The following is a 15,739-nucleotide window of genomic DNA, read 5'->3' as shown; positions in this document are numbered from 1 at the left end:
TAGGGAGTGGGTGGGGACAGGAGGGCATCAACAGAGAAACATTTATGTAACTGCTAGCACGCATGTATTGTACGTTCAAGTGCCGACAGGCTCGCGTGTCACTCAGAAGCATGAAAGTGCACATAATGTGTTTCCGTGTGTACATGCCTGTGCACTCACACACGGGTCTCTGCACATGCATGTGCCTGCGTGTCAGTGTGTTTGGCTCTTCTCAGCTCATTGTTTGAAAAATTCATTAGAAGATGAGCAGTCCCGGGGGATGGAGACAGCACTTGTTTTCTCAGCTCATGGGGTAGCCTGGGTTTTTGTCCACCCTGCCTTCCAGCCTTTGGCCCCACAGAGAAGGGGAGCTGAGGTGGAGGGGACTTCAATTTTATCTCAAGCTTTTAGTGCCTTGTCCCGCCCTGTTTTGCCCTCCTCTGGCTCCCTGCTCTGATCCCGGGGCGCTGTACGCTTTCCAGCCGGCAGTAACAGTGGGGTTTGGTGTGTTACCCATGAGCCCATCCCTTCCTCCCTATAGTCAGGGCCCCTTGCCATGCCCAGGGGCGCCTTCTCCACCCCCCACCTTTGGTAGCTCTTGGAAGAGCACAGCCGCTAATCAAGCATCGTGATCATAATCAACTTTGATGGGTTCTTCTGCAAAAGTGCATTCTAATGAGGTGGGGAGAGGGAGTCAGCAAGAGGGTGGGGATGGGGGCCCTGAGCTTTTGGAGTGGTGGGGGCAAGGGGTCTCAGAGCCCCTCATGTGAATGAGGCTTCTTGGTCTGGAGAGAGAACAGGTGACCTCACCCCCTCTAAGGCTGCATTTCAGAACCTGATGGTGGGGAAAGGGGAGGGTGTGTGCATAAGCCTGCACATTGTACACACACACACACGCCTCCTCCCTGGGCTGGGGAGACACTGTCGCTCTGCACTATCACAACAGGCCCAGCAAGTCACTGAGACGGAATGCATCAGATTCAATTCATTAGGACTGATCATTCCCTGAATGGGCTTGAATAATTGATGAGCAGAAGCAGCTTTCAGGATGTTCTGAGTACTCAGAGGCTCGCTGGGGCCCTGTTATTATTATTTTTTTTTATGCCAACAAACCCTGCCAAATGCTTGCTGGTGCGGTTGGGCGCAGAAGTGCAGCAAAGGTTAGATGTTTTAATATGTGCTGTTTACACTGTCCGCTTGCGCTCCACCGCCTGTAATAGAAATGGATACGGCCAGCAGGGCGTCGGGTGGGGGCTGCTGCGCTGTGCCCCACCACTACCAGGCTGAGTTTCCCAGGATGCCAGGGGAAGGATGCAGCCTGGGGGTGGTGAGGTTCTCACTGGCATGCAAGGACCCTGGGCTGGGCCGAAGTGTTAGGCAGAGAAGGGGTCCCCCACGTGCCTCAACCTGCCTGTGGTGCCATGGTGGGGGTGGGGAGGTGGAGTTGTCAGGGTGTCCTCTCCCCTCCCCAGGCCTGAGATGGCCCCAGACCAACCCCAGCTCTGGGGGCTTAAAGCACGGCTTCCCATAATTCACTCCAACCCAGAAGAATGTCTCAGTTACAGTTCAACAAACACACACCGTCTGGCACTGTGACAGGTGGTGGGTACATGAGGATGCTTGTGACAGCCCCTGAGCACTGATCAGGATGAGCCCCATGACAAGGAGCACAGGGAGAAGCTGACCTAGCCTTTTTTCTGCTCCTGCTCAGTTTCCCCAGCTGTCCTGCAGGCCCTCCACCTGATGGCCCCTGGTCATCACGTGCTTGAAGGATCAAACCAAGTGCAGCATCTGTCCCCAGACCCCCGCCCCCAGACTTCCTTCTTCCTGTCCACAAGGCCTCTGTGCAATCTTGCTTCCCTTGGAGCAAACAAGACCCCAGCTCTGACCTTCCCTGTGTTGGCCCCGGCAGGTCTTGGGATCTTTCCAGCTTCTACCCCCTGCTTCCCTGGGGTGGCAGAAATGCCAGAGGAGGGAAGTCCCCAGGTGACCAGGGCTCTCAAAGGTCTCGAGGACTCTTCTCTCTTCCTTCTCCCTCCTCGGTGGTTCTGGAATCTATTTCTTTATTACTGAGGTGGAGAAGGGGGCAAAGTTCCTCTGGGCCTGACCTCCCATCAGCCCTGGGTCACTCCCTGACCTCTCCTTAGTCAAGCCCGGCAGGATCCATTTTCCCTTCCTGTCCCTAGAGCAACAATGAAGGCTCCTTTCACACACTGTCCAGACAAACTCCAGGCCCATCAATCCCAAAGAAGGGGCTTCACACAGCTGCATGGCCCCAGAGCCATGGGGACACAGGCATTGGTACATGTATTCACTTACTGGCTCATTTATAGTCATTAATTAATCCATTCACTGATCTATATAGACTTACTGAGTGGCCACCATGTACCAGAAACATAGGCCTCACCCAGGTGAGCACAGAGGCCTGGTGTGTGTGTGTGTGTGGCTACTCCCTTCCAGGCATCAGGTGGCACTAGCAGATAGCAGGTCCTTCCCCATTCCCCTAGTGGCAGCCTGGGACAACCACTCTGTGCCCTGGAAGGGAGCCGAGCAGCCAGTGCTCCTTCCACTCGGTCTCCTGTTGCTGACCACTGGTGTGTCTCTCCTGAGTTCCTGGTGGCCCCATCCTGACTTCAGGGAACTGATATAGCCTGCCATCTGCGACCTGAGCCTTCTGTTGGTGGTGACCTGCCTCCTCTTTGTAATAGCCCCCGTGCCCCTGGGGTCAGTGCAGCCAACTGAGGAACCTGGAGGTAGAGTTCCTCACATCCTTTTAGTGTCCACCCGGATCTTCCACCTCCTTTTCTTCTACACACCAGGCTGGTCCCTCTCCCTTGTCCTTCTACTCACTCACGATTGTCTGTGGCCACCTGAGCCATGGCTTGGAAATGGCTGGGGCATCCTGGGAGGCTTGGGGTGAGGGTGGGCAGGGGCTCTGGCTGGAGGGGAGGCCTACCTTTGACGGCCACGTGGACACTCTGGCTGATGGACAGCTGGGGCTGGATGAGGACACTGCACAGGTACTCCCCTTCGTCCATTCCCTTCTGCACATCAGTCAGCTTGAGGGTCCCGTTCTCAAATACCACCTGGCGGTGGTTGTCCGGTAGCAGCAGGGCATCTTTGTACCACTTGATGGAGTAGTAGGGGTAACCGATGACCCTGCAGTTGATGAGGGTATCCCGCCCGGCGACTGCTGTGATGTTCTTCATTGCCCGAATGCTGGGGGGTCCTGAGGCGTGGGAGGGAGGAGGCGGAGAGGAGGGGCGAGCGGTGCCGTCAGCCAGGGACAGCCAGGCACCACCCTGTGGTACTCTTCTCAGTTGCTTGGCTCCTGAGACTTCTGGGGGTGGAAATTTGGTGGGAGCAGAGGGAACTCTTTTTCAAGACTAAAGGCAAAGGCTTGGATTGGGGTCACCCATTATCTCTCCAGGACGCACTGTTGCTAGTGTCAAATAGCTGCAAACAAACGTGTGCCATACATGGCTGCAAGAAAAGTCCCAAACAGGACAGGGCGTGTGGCTGAGACCACGACCTCACCAAGAAGCAGCTGGGATTTGGGAGGGCAAGTCTTCAGTCATGAGAAGTCAGGATTGGGGGTTTAGAGTGGACGTGGGCATCATGTTATTTCCACTCCACTTCTTCACACTGGTCTTGTCTTACCCAAAAGGAACTCTCTCATGCCAACTCTCTGTAGGTAATAGGACGGCCTCCACTGGGTGAACTGGTGATTTTCTTTTATCAGGTAAATGTGTATTATGGGCTCATGAGGAAGGGTGATAAAGGGGGCTCTGTCACACTGGCTGGGGGAGAGAGTGTCTTTAGTTGGGACAGCTGGGCAGGTGGCAATATGGCCATGGAAAGGGGGGCTCAAAGCCCTCATGCAGGGGCAGTGCTAGAGAGAGCCAAGGAACTCTCTGGGCTTCAAGTCCCCATCCAGAATATGAGCAGCAGGACTAGGGAATCTCCCAGGGCCCTGCAGCTCTGTCCCCTTTCCAATTCAGAGAGGAGGGCAGCAGGGTGACCAAAGGGGAGGCTTACATTTCTCAGGAGGAAGTTGGCCCTGGCAAGTTTGGCATGAGCCTGTATTTCTGTGACCCTTCCCTGCTCCCAGGGTAACCACTAGCACCCCTGGATCAGTGCCTTTTCCCTTCTCCTCCCCCGTCCTCCTTGGTACTTGGGTTGGGGGTCACTGATAGGGTCAGATAAGGACCAGTTAGACCCAAAGGGCTGCAAAGAGCATCAGAGACTGTTCTCACCATAGTGACTTGGAGAACTTAGATAGGGGATGATCACCTTGAAGACCCCTACCAGCACTCGTGGGGAGGCCTCCAGCCTCTGGACACACCCACCTAGCCTCAGCCCTCTACTTTGTATATGTGTGTGTATAAATATGTATGATACTGGGGACTGAACCCAGGGCCTCCCACATGCTAGGCCAGCACTCTTCCACTGAGCTACACCCCCAGCACATTTTATTTTATTTTGAGATGGGGTTTTGCTCAATTGTCCAGGTTGACCTTGTATTTGCTATCCTCCTGTAATCCCTGCCTCTCAAGTAGCCGGGATTATGGATGTGTGACAACATGCCCAGTTTGCCTCCTTCTCTTGATGACTTGGACTTTGCAGGAGAAGCTGACACCTGGCTCCTGGCTGCTTGCCCCTCCTGGAGCTCTCAGGGACTGGCTTAGTGGGGGCAGTTGGGAGCACAGCTGAAGCATATTTAGGTCAGGCCTGGCCCCCCTGCCCCTGCTCTGTCTCTGTCCTTACAAAGGCCCTGGTGGGGCTGGCAGATGGTAGCTGGTGCATAGCTTACTGGGGCCCAGAGTGATTTGATGGGGGGATCAGGGTGGGGAGGGTGGGCAGGCTGGGCAGGAGGAGGAAGAGGAGAAGGAGGAAGAGGAGGAGGAGGAGGAGGAGGAGGAGGAGGAGGAGGGAATGAGAATGGGTGAACTATACCAGACACACACTCACACACAAGAATGGATGGTGGGCTTGTGAGGTCAGGGCGATGGCGACAGGAGAGAGGAGAGAAACCTCTACTAAAATCAAAATGACGATTAATAATAAGTACTAATCACAAGAATAATGGTAATCACAGAGATGGCAAAGGAACTCAAAAGCCTATTCTGATATTTAAATGTAGACAGGCACCTCTTACGTTTATTCGCGCCTGATATTCAGCACTGCCCACCGAGTTCCGAGCCGTGCACCGGTACACGCCCCCGTCGCGGATCTGGGGGCCTGTGACGTTCATGTGGCTGATGGTGGTGCCATCGGACATGGTGTACTGGTTGGTGCGGTGGCTTCCATCCCGCACGATAGGCTCGTCGTCCAGGGCCCAGGTGACCGTGGGGGGCGGGGCGCCCTTAGCTGCACACATCAGTGAGAACCGCTCCCCGGGGTTGACCACCTTCTCGCTGAAGGACGAGGCGATGCGGGGTGTGCCGTCTGCAGGGAGCGAGGAGCCCCCTCAGGGTCACTTAGTCACAGAGAGACTTCCCCCAGGCTACCCCACCCTGGCAGGGGAGGAGGCAAAGCAGTAGCCATAATGACAATAAAGGACTGTCCTGTGCATCAATTCACTTGCTACGCACAGCCCTGGGAGGTGCCATTACTACTGTTTGTGGGTTAAGTCCTGGGTTTGCTCTCCACCACTTGCTGGTGCTGAATCTTTGGGCATAGTACTTAACCTCTCTGAGTCTTTCCATTTTTTACTGGTGGGGGTAACAATTTACATTGTAGGGGTAACAATGACAATGATTATCCGCACCTCATTTGACACTGGGAGGAGTAAACGAATTAATGCATTAAAGGTGCTTAACTGTTAACGCCTCTCGACTTTTCCTCGTCTGCCTCTTTCTCATTCCTTTATTAATAAAGATGCTGAGGCTGGGAGGCAATTGCATGTAGAGCTATGTGTGGAGCAGGCCAGTCCCGTGGACTCTAATCCAGGGCTCTCTGCACTTGACTGTGCCAGTGGAGGGGGTGGGGCCGCGGTAGCCCCTTTAGCAAAGGGCCTTAAGTTGGAGGCTTAGAATGCAAGTTTCCCAGAGGCGGTGGAAGTGGGGAGTCTGTGGCTAACCAAGTAAGCTTAGATGAGACAATTAACTTCCACGGCCCCAACTTCCTCCTGCAGAACTCGGGAGATGTCATTACTAACCACAGCCATCTTTCCATACAAGGTTGTCGTAAAGGATTAAAAGGTGTTAAAGTGTACCGTGCCCCATCAATATGTACAGTTATTATGTGTCAACTAAAAATAAAAAAATGTAATAAAAAATAGGCGTCAAGTACTTTAAAAAGTGAAAAAAGAAAAAAAGTAAGGCGAATGTAACACAGCATTCTTTACATCCCGTTTAAACAAAATGCTGATGTTGATCAAGACTCAGCTAGTCTGCCAGCCCCCATCCTTTTTTATGGGGGAGACCCTTACCTAAAACCTGGGGATAGTCTGGTGCCTGGAAGAGCCTGGGAGTGCCCAGGGAGCCACCTGGATGTTGGCCCTTCTTCTGCCTCCCCACCCCACCCCTCCTGCCCGTTCCTCACCTTCTCCACTCAGCCCTTCTGACAGCCTCTTTTTCCCATTTGCCTCCTCTTAACAGGCCACCAATGGCTTCTGCTAGGATCTCTGTCCCTCCACCCAAGGCAAACAGGTGGCCCCCTCCGAGGGAAAATGAGCTGGATAGGGTGGTTTGCTCCCTGACGGGGGATTATTTGGATAGGAGGTCTCCTGAGATGAAAGGCCCCCATTCCCAACTAACCTGTGTTGGGCGTGTTGGGGAGAGAGACCAGGGAATGGGCAGACAAGAAGAGCAAGGGCCAAGGGAGGGCGAGAGGCCAGGGCTTAGACACAGTGGGTGCTCAGCTCCTGTGTCTGAAGAGTGAGGACCCGTAAGCCACAGCAGTGAGACCTGTGCAGGAGCCCGTTCCTCTGGACTTGCTGGAGTTTGGTATCTCTGTCACAGCACTGAAAAATCCTTGAAAGGGACAGAACTGTTGGGTGTTTTGGTTTATTTTTTGTTTTGGGTTATCATGAAAGAGAATCTGGGGAGCCATTCAACTTTTTGGTAAGACAGGGCTTCTGCCAACCCACATTGCACCTTTGTCAGATGATCAAAAGGCGCCTCCTCTGTGTGGTCACAGCCCACCGCCAGGGCCTGTGACTTGGCAAATGGAGTGCAAGCTGGATTTTAGTTTTCACCCACTTTCTTGGCCAGGCAACTTGGGCAGTAAAAAACCTAAAAAATCATACACTGAGGTGCTGGGTGAGGACCTCCTGGGTGGCAGCTTTAAAGAGAGAGAGAAACAGGTGGAAACAGAGACCCATGTGAAGAGATTTCAGATTGGGAGAAGATTCAGAAGTCCAGAGGTTCCTGGCACTCTTCTGGCCTCTGCAAGATTGAAAACCTTCAACACTCTAAAGAAGACCCCTCAGGTAGAATATTTCTAGTAATTTTGGAGGGCAAAGGCTATCTAGTAGGGTGGTGAAGAGCTTTGGATTCAAATTCCAGCTCTGACCCAGAGAGTGGGCAGGTGAAGGAAACCTCAGTTTCCTCAACTGCAAAATAGGCCCGTGGGAGGCTGAAGAAGACAGGGGACCTGCCTGGAGTGTAGTGGGCACCGGACCAACGCCTCCTAGCAACACAACCATCTTGGGAGGAGGAGGGGGACCTGGCAGCCCCGCCTCGCCCTGCCTGCCCTGCCCTGTCCCTCTGCCTGGCACCCAGCTCACCCTCCAGCACGATGATGGCGAAGTCCTGTGCGGTCTGGGCCTTGCGCGTGGCGAAGCACTGGTAGGCGCCGGAATGGCTCTTCTGGGCTGAGGTGATGAGCAGAGTCTCGTTATTGAGCCCGCGGATGGAGATGGCCTCGTCGGGCAGCACCAGCTCAGTGTTGCGGTACCAGCGGATGGTGAACTCCGGGGACCCCGTCAGGGCACAGGAGAGGATGACCGTGCTGCCGATGCCGGTCTTCAGCTTCTTTGGTGTCAGGGTCACATGAAGGGGTTCTGGGCCAGGCCAGGTGGGGAGACATGAGGGGAAAGGGGGCGGGAGAGAAAGAAAAGAAAGGGGGCTTACAGTGGGTGGAGGTCAGGGGCCCCTGCTGTGGCAAGGCCTGGGGTCTCCCTCCACACCCTGGTGTGGACAGGGCCGGGAGTTCGCTCCACCAGGTCTTGGCTGATTCATCTGCTAAATGGGGGGGATCAGGCCCCAAAACTCAGCATAGCATTCCAGTCCCTTAGGGACCTGGGGAAACTGTCACCTTCCCTGCCCTCTCCTGTTGCCACCAAGGCCAGATACTCTCTACAGTCTCAACAACTGCCTGTGGTTCCTGCCTCTCCTGCACTGCTTCTGTCCCCAGGGCCTTCCACCTAGGGTGCTCTGCCTAATTCCTGCTCATTCTTCACACTGAGCTCCTGGTTCCCCTCCTCCAGAAATCCCTCCTGGACACCCCTCCCAGGTCTTTCCATCACCTTGTTTCTTGCCCTTTGAATCGTGAGCTGCTTAGGAGCAGGGTGATCCCTCTCAGTTTTGTCCCTACCAAGATCAGAGCCATGTTTATTGTGTGACCAGATGATTGGTTTCCAGTTGCAAGAAAACCTCTCTGTCTGACCTCCATGGGCTTGGGGTTCTTTAAGGGGCTCAGGCTGCAGGAGCGTGGGGACCCTGCGAGATAGCCTGCTGATGAGAAGAGATGGCAGGCCATGAGGGTCAGGTGCTGCCAAAGCAGACCTGACTGCACACGTGGCTCTCTTATCATTACCCAGAGCCTCGGCCACTGCCAGGACATGTCAGTGCACAGTGAGGCAGGTGCCTCTTCCTGTCCCAGCCATCAATTAGAGCTCTCAGGGCTCTCTCTGCTAGCTGATTCTCTTGGAGCTGTCCCTGCACAGGTTTGGTGGCAGAATAGTGGGGTATGGGAAGCATTGCTTTTCTCTCCATGAAACTGGTATAGAGGGGCTATAGAGAGACTGGAGAATGGAGAAAAGACATGTTACTTCCCCTGGAACCTGGTTGTCCAGCAAACCCACTGGGAGGCAGGGCAGAGAGCCAAGGAAGATGATCAAATACTATGCGTATGGCAGGGTGGCTGTGCACCCATCTGGAGGTGGTTCTTTGCTGCACATCAGTATGAACGTACTGGATATGAGCATGTTGCAGTGATGGGTACCACAGACATGTATGCATATGTATGGGGGAGCGGGCATGTGAATTTTGGATACTAATGCCTATGTCTGGGTGAGTATCTGCTTGCCTGCAGGTATTGGGGCAGGAGCTGTGAATATCACTCTTCCCTACAGTCAGGTTTGCTGGTTTTCCAAGGATTTGGGGGAAATGTCCTCCTGACCTGATTCCTGAGACTGTGTGTGTGTGTGTGTGTGTGTGTGTGTGTGTGTGTGTAATAGGAGATGGGGAAGAAACTGAAGATAATGTTTAATTAAACTTATTTAGACACCGATTAGGGCCAGAAGGGGGTTACCAACGCTGATCCTTCTATCTGCCCACTTAGCTGTCCAGGGCTGGCTTATATGAGATGACTCCCCAGCCCCCAAAGCAGGGCTTACAACATTTTATCATGTGTTCTTCTCCTAGAGCATTTTGGGGGGGCTCTTTCTGTGCTTCCAGCTTCACTGTGATGTGTGGGGGCAGGGCCTCTTCTCAGCACTGCAGATACACACAGGTCAACCCTCAAGACCCTGGTCCATGAGACAGAAGCCTGGGCTGGGGGAGTTAGACACCAGGCTTGGAAGCCAGGGAAGGTCTGCTGTGGTCCTCTGGCCCCCGGAGGGTCTGAAGCCCTGCAGTCCGTGCTGATGAGATGGGCGATGGGGTAGGGAGAGTGTTCTCAGCCAACCTTCGTGGCAGAGTGAACCTCCCCACAGGATGGGGATGGGGCCATCTCTGGACGGCCTGCTCCTTCTGTTCAGGTTGAACGACCTTCATGATGTCCTTGGATACAACATTCAGGGACTCAGGCTAGTTATTGCTGCCCCTTGAAAAGTGGGATTCCCTGAGAGTCCTCAGGGCAGCCTGGAGGGGAGGGAACTCTGGATGCCAGAGCTGGAGGGAGCTTCCTCATCTGATAGGTGGGAACCTGAGACCAGGTCACACCAGGAAGGGGCAGAGCCCAGGTCTCACGACTTGTCATCAGGTTTCTTTCCCTGGGATTAGACCCTCTGCCTCCTTCTCTGCCTGCTTGGGGGCTCCTAGCAGGAGGGGCTCCTGCTCTCCACAGGGTGTCCTGGAGCCCTGGGGCTCTGTGCTGGGGGGACAGGAAAGGACTAGAACTGATATCCAGCTGGCAGCTCCTGGTGCAGCTGACTTGGTTGCTTATACCCAGTGTCTTGTCTGATGGATCAGTGCCTCTATCAATTATTGTTAAATGTCACCCTAGGATGGGGACATATGTCCTGTCTAATGGATTAACATCAGCATTGCTTCCCTTAGTTCAGACACTGCCGCCTCCCAGCAAGCCAGAAAGCCCTGCCCTTGAGGAGGCTTGTCACTTCATTCCATTTGACCCCTAGGGTAGGAGGATGGTTGGGATCATTATCCCATTTTACAGAGACTGACACTGAGCTGATGGTCACAATTCTGTAATCTGCCAGAGCCTGTCCCTATCTGAAAATGCCAGAGCCGAAAGGCAGGTCTTCTGGCTTCAAACCAACTGGTTTTCCAGGACACCAGCTGCCCTCCTCGGCCAGCCAGGAATGTCCCCTGGGGCCAGCCAGAGCAGATGCAGTGCTGGTGGCAGCCCTCCCCGTTATACTGTGGTACTCTTTAAGGTCACTGGGGCTGCAGAGAGGGTTTCTTCGACTTACCGACGACTGTGAGGAGGCCTGTGGCCTCTGCTGAACCGAAGGTGTTGGTGACTTCACATATATAGGTACCGCTGTCCTCGGTCCGCAGGTCACTGATGGTCAGCCCTGTAATGCGTTTGGTCCAGCGGCTATCGGCGGGGAGGGGCCGGCCGTCCTTGAGCCAGCGAATGGCAGGGATGGGGTAGCCAGAGGCGGTGCAGGGCAGCTCCACCGTGCGGCCAGCCCACACTTCCTGGGAGTGGAAGCCATCCAGGATGGTGGGGATAGACTCGGCAGGGTCTGGAAGACAGAGAGGGTCAGCAGTCTTGGCCAGCCTGGGTAGGGGGCAATGGGGTTGGGGGAGGAAGCTGTGTCCACCGGTGCCCACCATGAGCAGTTCCCAGTGTGGCTCCAGACAAAAGCCTTTCAGGGAGGATGTGTATCTCCCGTGCTCTGGCCAGGCGGAGCCCCTGAGAACCAGGCTTAGGAACAGGCGTGAGGGAGAGGAGAGAATCTGGTGGAGTTCAGGACTAGGATGACAGAGAGGCAGATGGAACAGAGGCAGGCAGAGCACAGGGTGCAGAGAGGAGCGTGTGACTGAGAGCCCTTTCACCCAAAGTCTCAGAAACAGTGGCCCCGGGGCCATGAGGCTCCCGCTGTCTCCAGTTTTCAGCCCTTGGTAAGTCTATACCTGGGTCTCCAACTGGGCTTGGGGGGGATTGCCCCTCAAGAAAGGGGAGACAGCATTCCTGCCCTTGCTCTGCCTCTTCCTACCTTCACTCTGGGCAGACTTAGTTATGCCCAGGGCATTTCTGTTGGAGCCCAGATGATTCCAGGAGTGGATCCCTCCACTGAACCCCCAACCCATCCCCACCCCCACAAGCCTCCTTTGTGCTGCAATTTCCAGACCAAGAGGAATCAGCACCCAGGAGACCCGTGGTCTGAGCCTGAAGAAGAGCTAGGCCTCTGCAGATGGGACTCCGTGTGTGTGACCCTTGTTAATTCTGCGTGGGTGTCCCTTCTGCTCTCAGTCCAGCCTCACCCTAGTGACCTCCCTGCTTTGGAGCCTCCTCGGGCCCCCCTTTACCTATATGTACCCCAGCTTCTTGTCCTGAACCCCATGGCCTACTCTGATCTGGCTCAGTCTGCTGCCTGGCTTGCTACACGCTTCTTTACCTTCTATCCCTAGGGTTCCCACGGTGGCATTCCAGGTCACCTGGATGCCCAGCTGTTCTCTGCACAGCCAACTCCTAGTCCTCTTTCATGGTCCAGTTTCTATGTCCTCTTCTGCATACTCCCCACCTCTGCTGCTCTCCCTGGGCTCCTCTAGAGTTTGCTTTTTCTTTCATTTTATTTTCAAACAATCCCCACTTCCCCAGCCCCTGTCCTTTTTAAAAGAAAAAGTTAAAAAGTATGTTTTCTTTTTTTTTCTTTTTTTGAATAGGTAATATGTGCAGATGGCAAGCTTCAGAGGAGTAGACAGTGAACTGGAGTCTTCCACAACCCTGGCCCCCACGCTCCTCCTACCCCCAGAGGCAGCCACTGTGGTTGCTCTTTTCCAACAGCAGCCCCAGGCCACATCCTTCTTCCAGGAAGACTGTGGCTCCCGAGGCAGTGTTGACCCACAGTCCTTTCTCCATGCCTGCAAGGAGCAGGGCCCCAGGCTGTTGAACCATCAATGTCTGGGGGAGGAAGAAGGGGAACTGGGGGCGGGCACTCAGGAGTGGAGTGGGCCAGCAATCTGATTTTTCTGGATAAAATCTCACATTGTAGAATTTTATAGACGGGAGGAATAAAACAGCTGCCTTGGGACCTTGGAGGGCAGAAAGAGATGAGGTCGCTGAGACCAGAGAGGTGAGGAACCGCCTCAGAATCATGGCAAACCCAGGATCAGAAACCAGGTCTCCCCTCACCCCTGCTTGGTACATGGGGTCCAACATGGAATAATTTCACATTCTGAAGGTTGCTTAGGAGTGAAAGGTGAGCACTGCTGACCCTCCTGGTCTCCCTTCCCAAATGGGAAATGGCCTCTGTCCTCAGCTCCTGTCCCTGGAGAGGAGTGGGGCCGGGATTCTCTGAGGGCCAAAAGGCTTGCCAGAAGAATGGAGGCTCTCCTGCCTTCCAGTGCTCAAGATGGGGTGCCTGGTGGGCAGGAGCCCAGGCTGGGAGTCAGGAGGTCCCCGTGTGAGTTCTGCCCGGGTGGCTGATGCGCCTTGTGACCTTGGATGGGAGCCTTCAATCTCAGAGCTAAGTGTCCTCATCTGCATGGTGGAGGTGATGGCGGGGCCTCCAGATCGCACAGGGGCTTTTGCAGGGAATGATGGCGCAATGTGTGTCCAAGTGCTTCCCGACCGTGGGGAGCTGCAGAAGGGCAGGGCAATAACTATTCGGTCCCACCCTCCCTCCCTGCCAGATTCTGCGGCCTCTTCCCCACCCCCACCCCGGTGGGAATGGTTGGGATAAACAAACCCGGTGCCAGGGAAGAATTACTCAATGTGACACTTAATTGATGCAAAATACACAAATTCCGTGGCACACGGCAGAATTTACAAGCGGAGGGGCCGCCAGGGCGGTGGAGGAAGGGGCGGGGGGAGGGAATTAATCACCGAGGCTCAGGCGTGAAATTAAATTCTGAGGGAAAGAAACCTCTTTCATTACTCTGAAGCAGAAGTAAAACGCTGCGGCGTGTGCACGGCGACAGCCTGGGGGGACAGGGCGCTGGCAGCACCGGTGCAGGGCAGGCAGGACGTGGCCCTGCCTGGAGAAATCACGGTGCGCTGAGGCAGGGCGGGGCTGGGGTCCCAGGTGTGGGGCGGGAGCTGGGACCTCCTGCTGTGGCCGGTGAGCAGGGAACCCAGCCTCTGCATCTGGTTCTGTCCTGTGTGAGCTCAGCCTGGGCTCTCAGTCTCTCTGGTCCCCGATTTCCTTATAGGATGGTAATGCTCATCCCACTGGTTGTCTTGGGGACTCAAGGAGTTAGTGCACCTGAAATCAGTGGCAAACTAAAAAGGGCCTAGGTGGATGGAACGGCCATTATCAAGGTGTGTTTTGAAGAGGCTCAGACTACTACAACTGCCTCCTCTAACATGGAAATACAGACAAATGGCAGCCCCCCTACCACCCCATCACTTTGGGGCGGCCACAGCACAGGACCACCAGGACCAGCACGAGGACCCGAGCTCCTGAGTGCTTCTTATGAGTCTGCTCCATGCTAGGCATTCCACCCGGCTCCCTGTTTCCTTCTCTCCACCTCCCAGTTCAGTGCATTTCACCACTCCCATTTTACAGATGAGGAAGCTGAGGCTGAGACCTTACGTATTTTATGTTAGGTTGCATATGTAGCTACTGAGCAGAGAGGCTGAGGAGGAAACTTTGTTCTGATTCATAAATGCCCTTTTAACAATACACATCGTCATGTCCCCCCAACATATACGGAGTGAGCACCGACAGCTGAGTGCAGACAGCTCCTGCCCTGACCATCTCCAGCAAGTGGCCATCAGTCTCATTCCCACCCTTTTCTCCTGGGGGAGTGGATCTGAGGGGTGGGAGTGCCCTGTGGCTCCCCGCCACACTGCCTTGCTCCAGTATCTGTTGCATTCTTGCGGAGACAAGCAGCTTGCAGACAGGCGGCCTTGTCACACCACATCACATCACATCAGGGCCCCATGTCACTGCACGGGGCCCCTCCTCCCTTCCCCTCCGGTCCTTTCCCTTCAGCTTCCTCGTCTTCCTGTCTCCTCTACCTTCCTTTGTCTTTGTGTGTGTCTCCCTTCTGTTGTGCCAGCGTCCTCTGTCATCCTCTCCCCTCGGGCTGCCAGGGCACCTTCCTATCTCTACTCTGCTTCTCCGATCTGGATTTATGTGTGAGTCCTCCAGGGGTCTGGTGGTCTCTCTCCCTCCCCCCGCCCCCACCTCCCCACAGCTGGTGGTGCATGAGGAGGAGGAGAAGGCTGGGCACATCCTTCAGCTTAACAAATGTTATTTTTTGAGGGACTCTTGATTATTACCCCCCAAAACTGGAGGTCCAACCAGCCGAGTAGAGAATGAAGGGACTCCATTATCATGGAGGAGGATGGAGCGGGCCTGCTGAAGGGGGAATTCTCTCTCACATTGTATGAGAAGCATGCAAATGAGATTCAAAACACCATACAAACAAGTTCCAATAAATTGGAGGTGAACTACTCCCATACAAGCGGTTAGGAATTGGGCTGCGGTTTCAAAAGTCAAGCCATAATGAAGGTGCCGTGTAGCACAGCCCCGTCTCCTTCCCATACAACAGCCTGGGTTCTGTAGGTATTGATTGACGCCATAAACATTTTCTTGGCACCTACTATGTGCTGGGCATAGGGCCAGGCACTGAAGACACAGGGTTGATCAGAAAGGCTGGCCATTGCCCTCCTGTTTCTGCTTTCCTAGTCTTGTCTCCAAATGACAAAGGAGAGAGGTCCTGCAGAGAGCCCTTTGTGATCACAGCTGATCTCACCAAACTGCAGAATGCCAGTGGCAGACAGAATCAGAAGGGTCCCTTAGTCTAGCTCCTTTTCCAGAAGCCTGGAGGGGATGATGACCTTGTGGATCTAAACCCCCAAAACTCACTATTAGTTCATCCTCTTTCCAAAAGCCACTCCAATCTCACCTACTCAAGAGAGGGGTTTTTAGACTATAGGTTGCAAACCACTGGGGAGGTTGTGGAATCCATGTAGTGAGTTGCAACAGGCATTTAGAAAAACCAATATAGGCCGGGCACAGTGGTGCACGCCTGTAATCCCAGCGGCTGGGGAGGCTGAGGCAGGAGGATCACGAGTTCAAAGCCAGCCTCAGCAACTTAGTGAGACCCCTAAGCAACTTAGCATGACCCTGTCTCTAAATAAAATACAAAAAGGGCTGAGGATGTGGCTCAGTGGTTAAGCGCTCCTGGGTTCATTCCCCGGTACTGAAAATAAAAATAAAAATAAAGCA

General features: G+C 54.4%; 1 protein-coding gene across 2 annotated transcripts in view; it reads right to left on the bottom strand.

Annotated features, from left to right (window-relative positions):
* DSCAML1 (DS cell adhesion molecule like 1) overlaps positions 1–15,739 on the bottom strand; it is a gene marked incomplete at its 3' end in the record, with an annotated part of 320,981 nt that overhangs the window by 71,546 nt on the left and 233,696 nt on the right. For both annotated transcript variants that reach the window (XM_081281245.1, XM_081281244.1), the window contains exons 5-8: positions 10,802–11,080; positions 7,712–7,987; positions 5,131–5,427; positions 2,936–3,208 (exon numbers count right to left, since the gene is read on the bottom strand). In XM_081281245.1, coding sequence (XP_081137371.1) covers positions 2,936–3,208; positions 5,131–5,427; positions 7,712–7,987; positions 10,802–11,080 — 1,125 coding nt within the window. The remainder of the gene's footprint in view (positions 1–2,935; positions 3,209–5,130; positions 5,428–7,711; positions 7,988–10,801; positions 11,081–15,739) is intronic.

Source organism: Spermophilus citellus (genome assembly GCF_964194105.1).
Source record: "Spermophilus citellus genome assembly, chromosome: 2".
NCBI classification, from domain to species: Eukaryota; Metazoa; Chordata; class Mammalia; order Rodentia; family Sciuridae; genus Spermophilus; species Spermophilus citellus.
The sequence above is the reverse complement of the archived record's forward strand: the minus strand, read 5'-3'. Positions and strand labels throughout refer to the sequence as shown.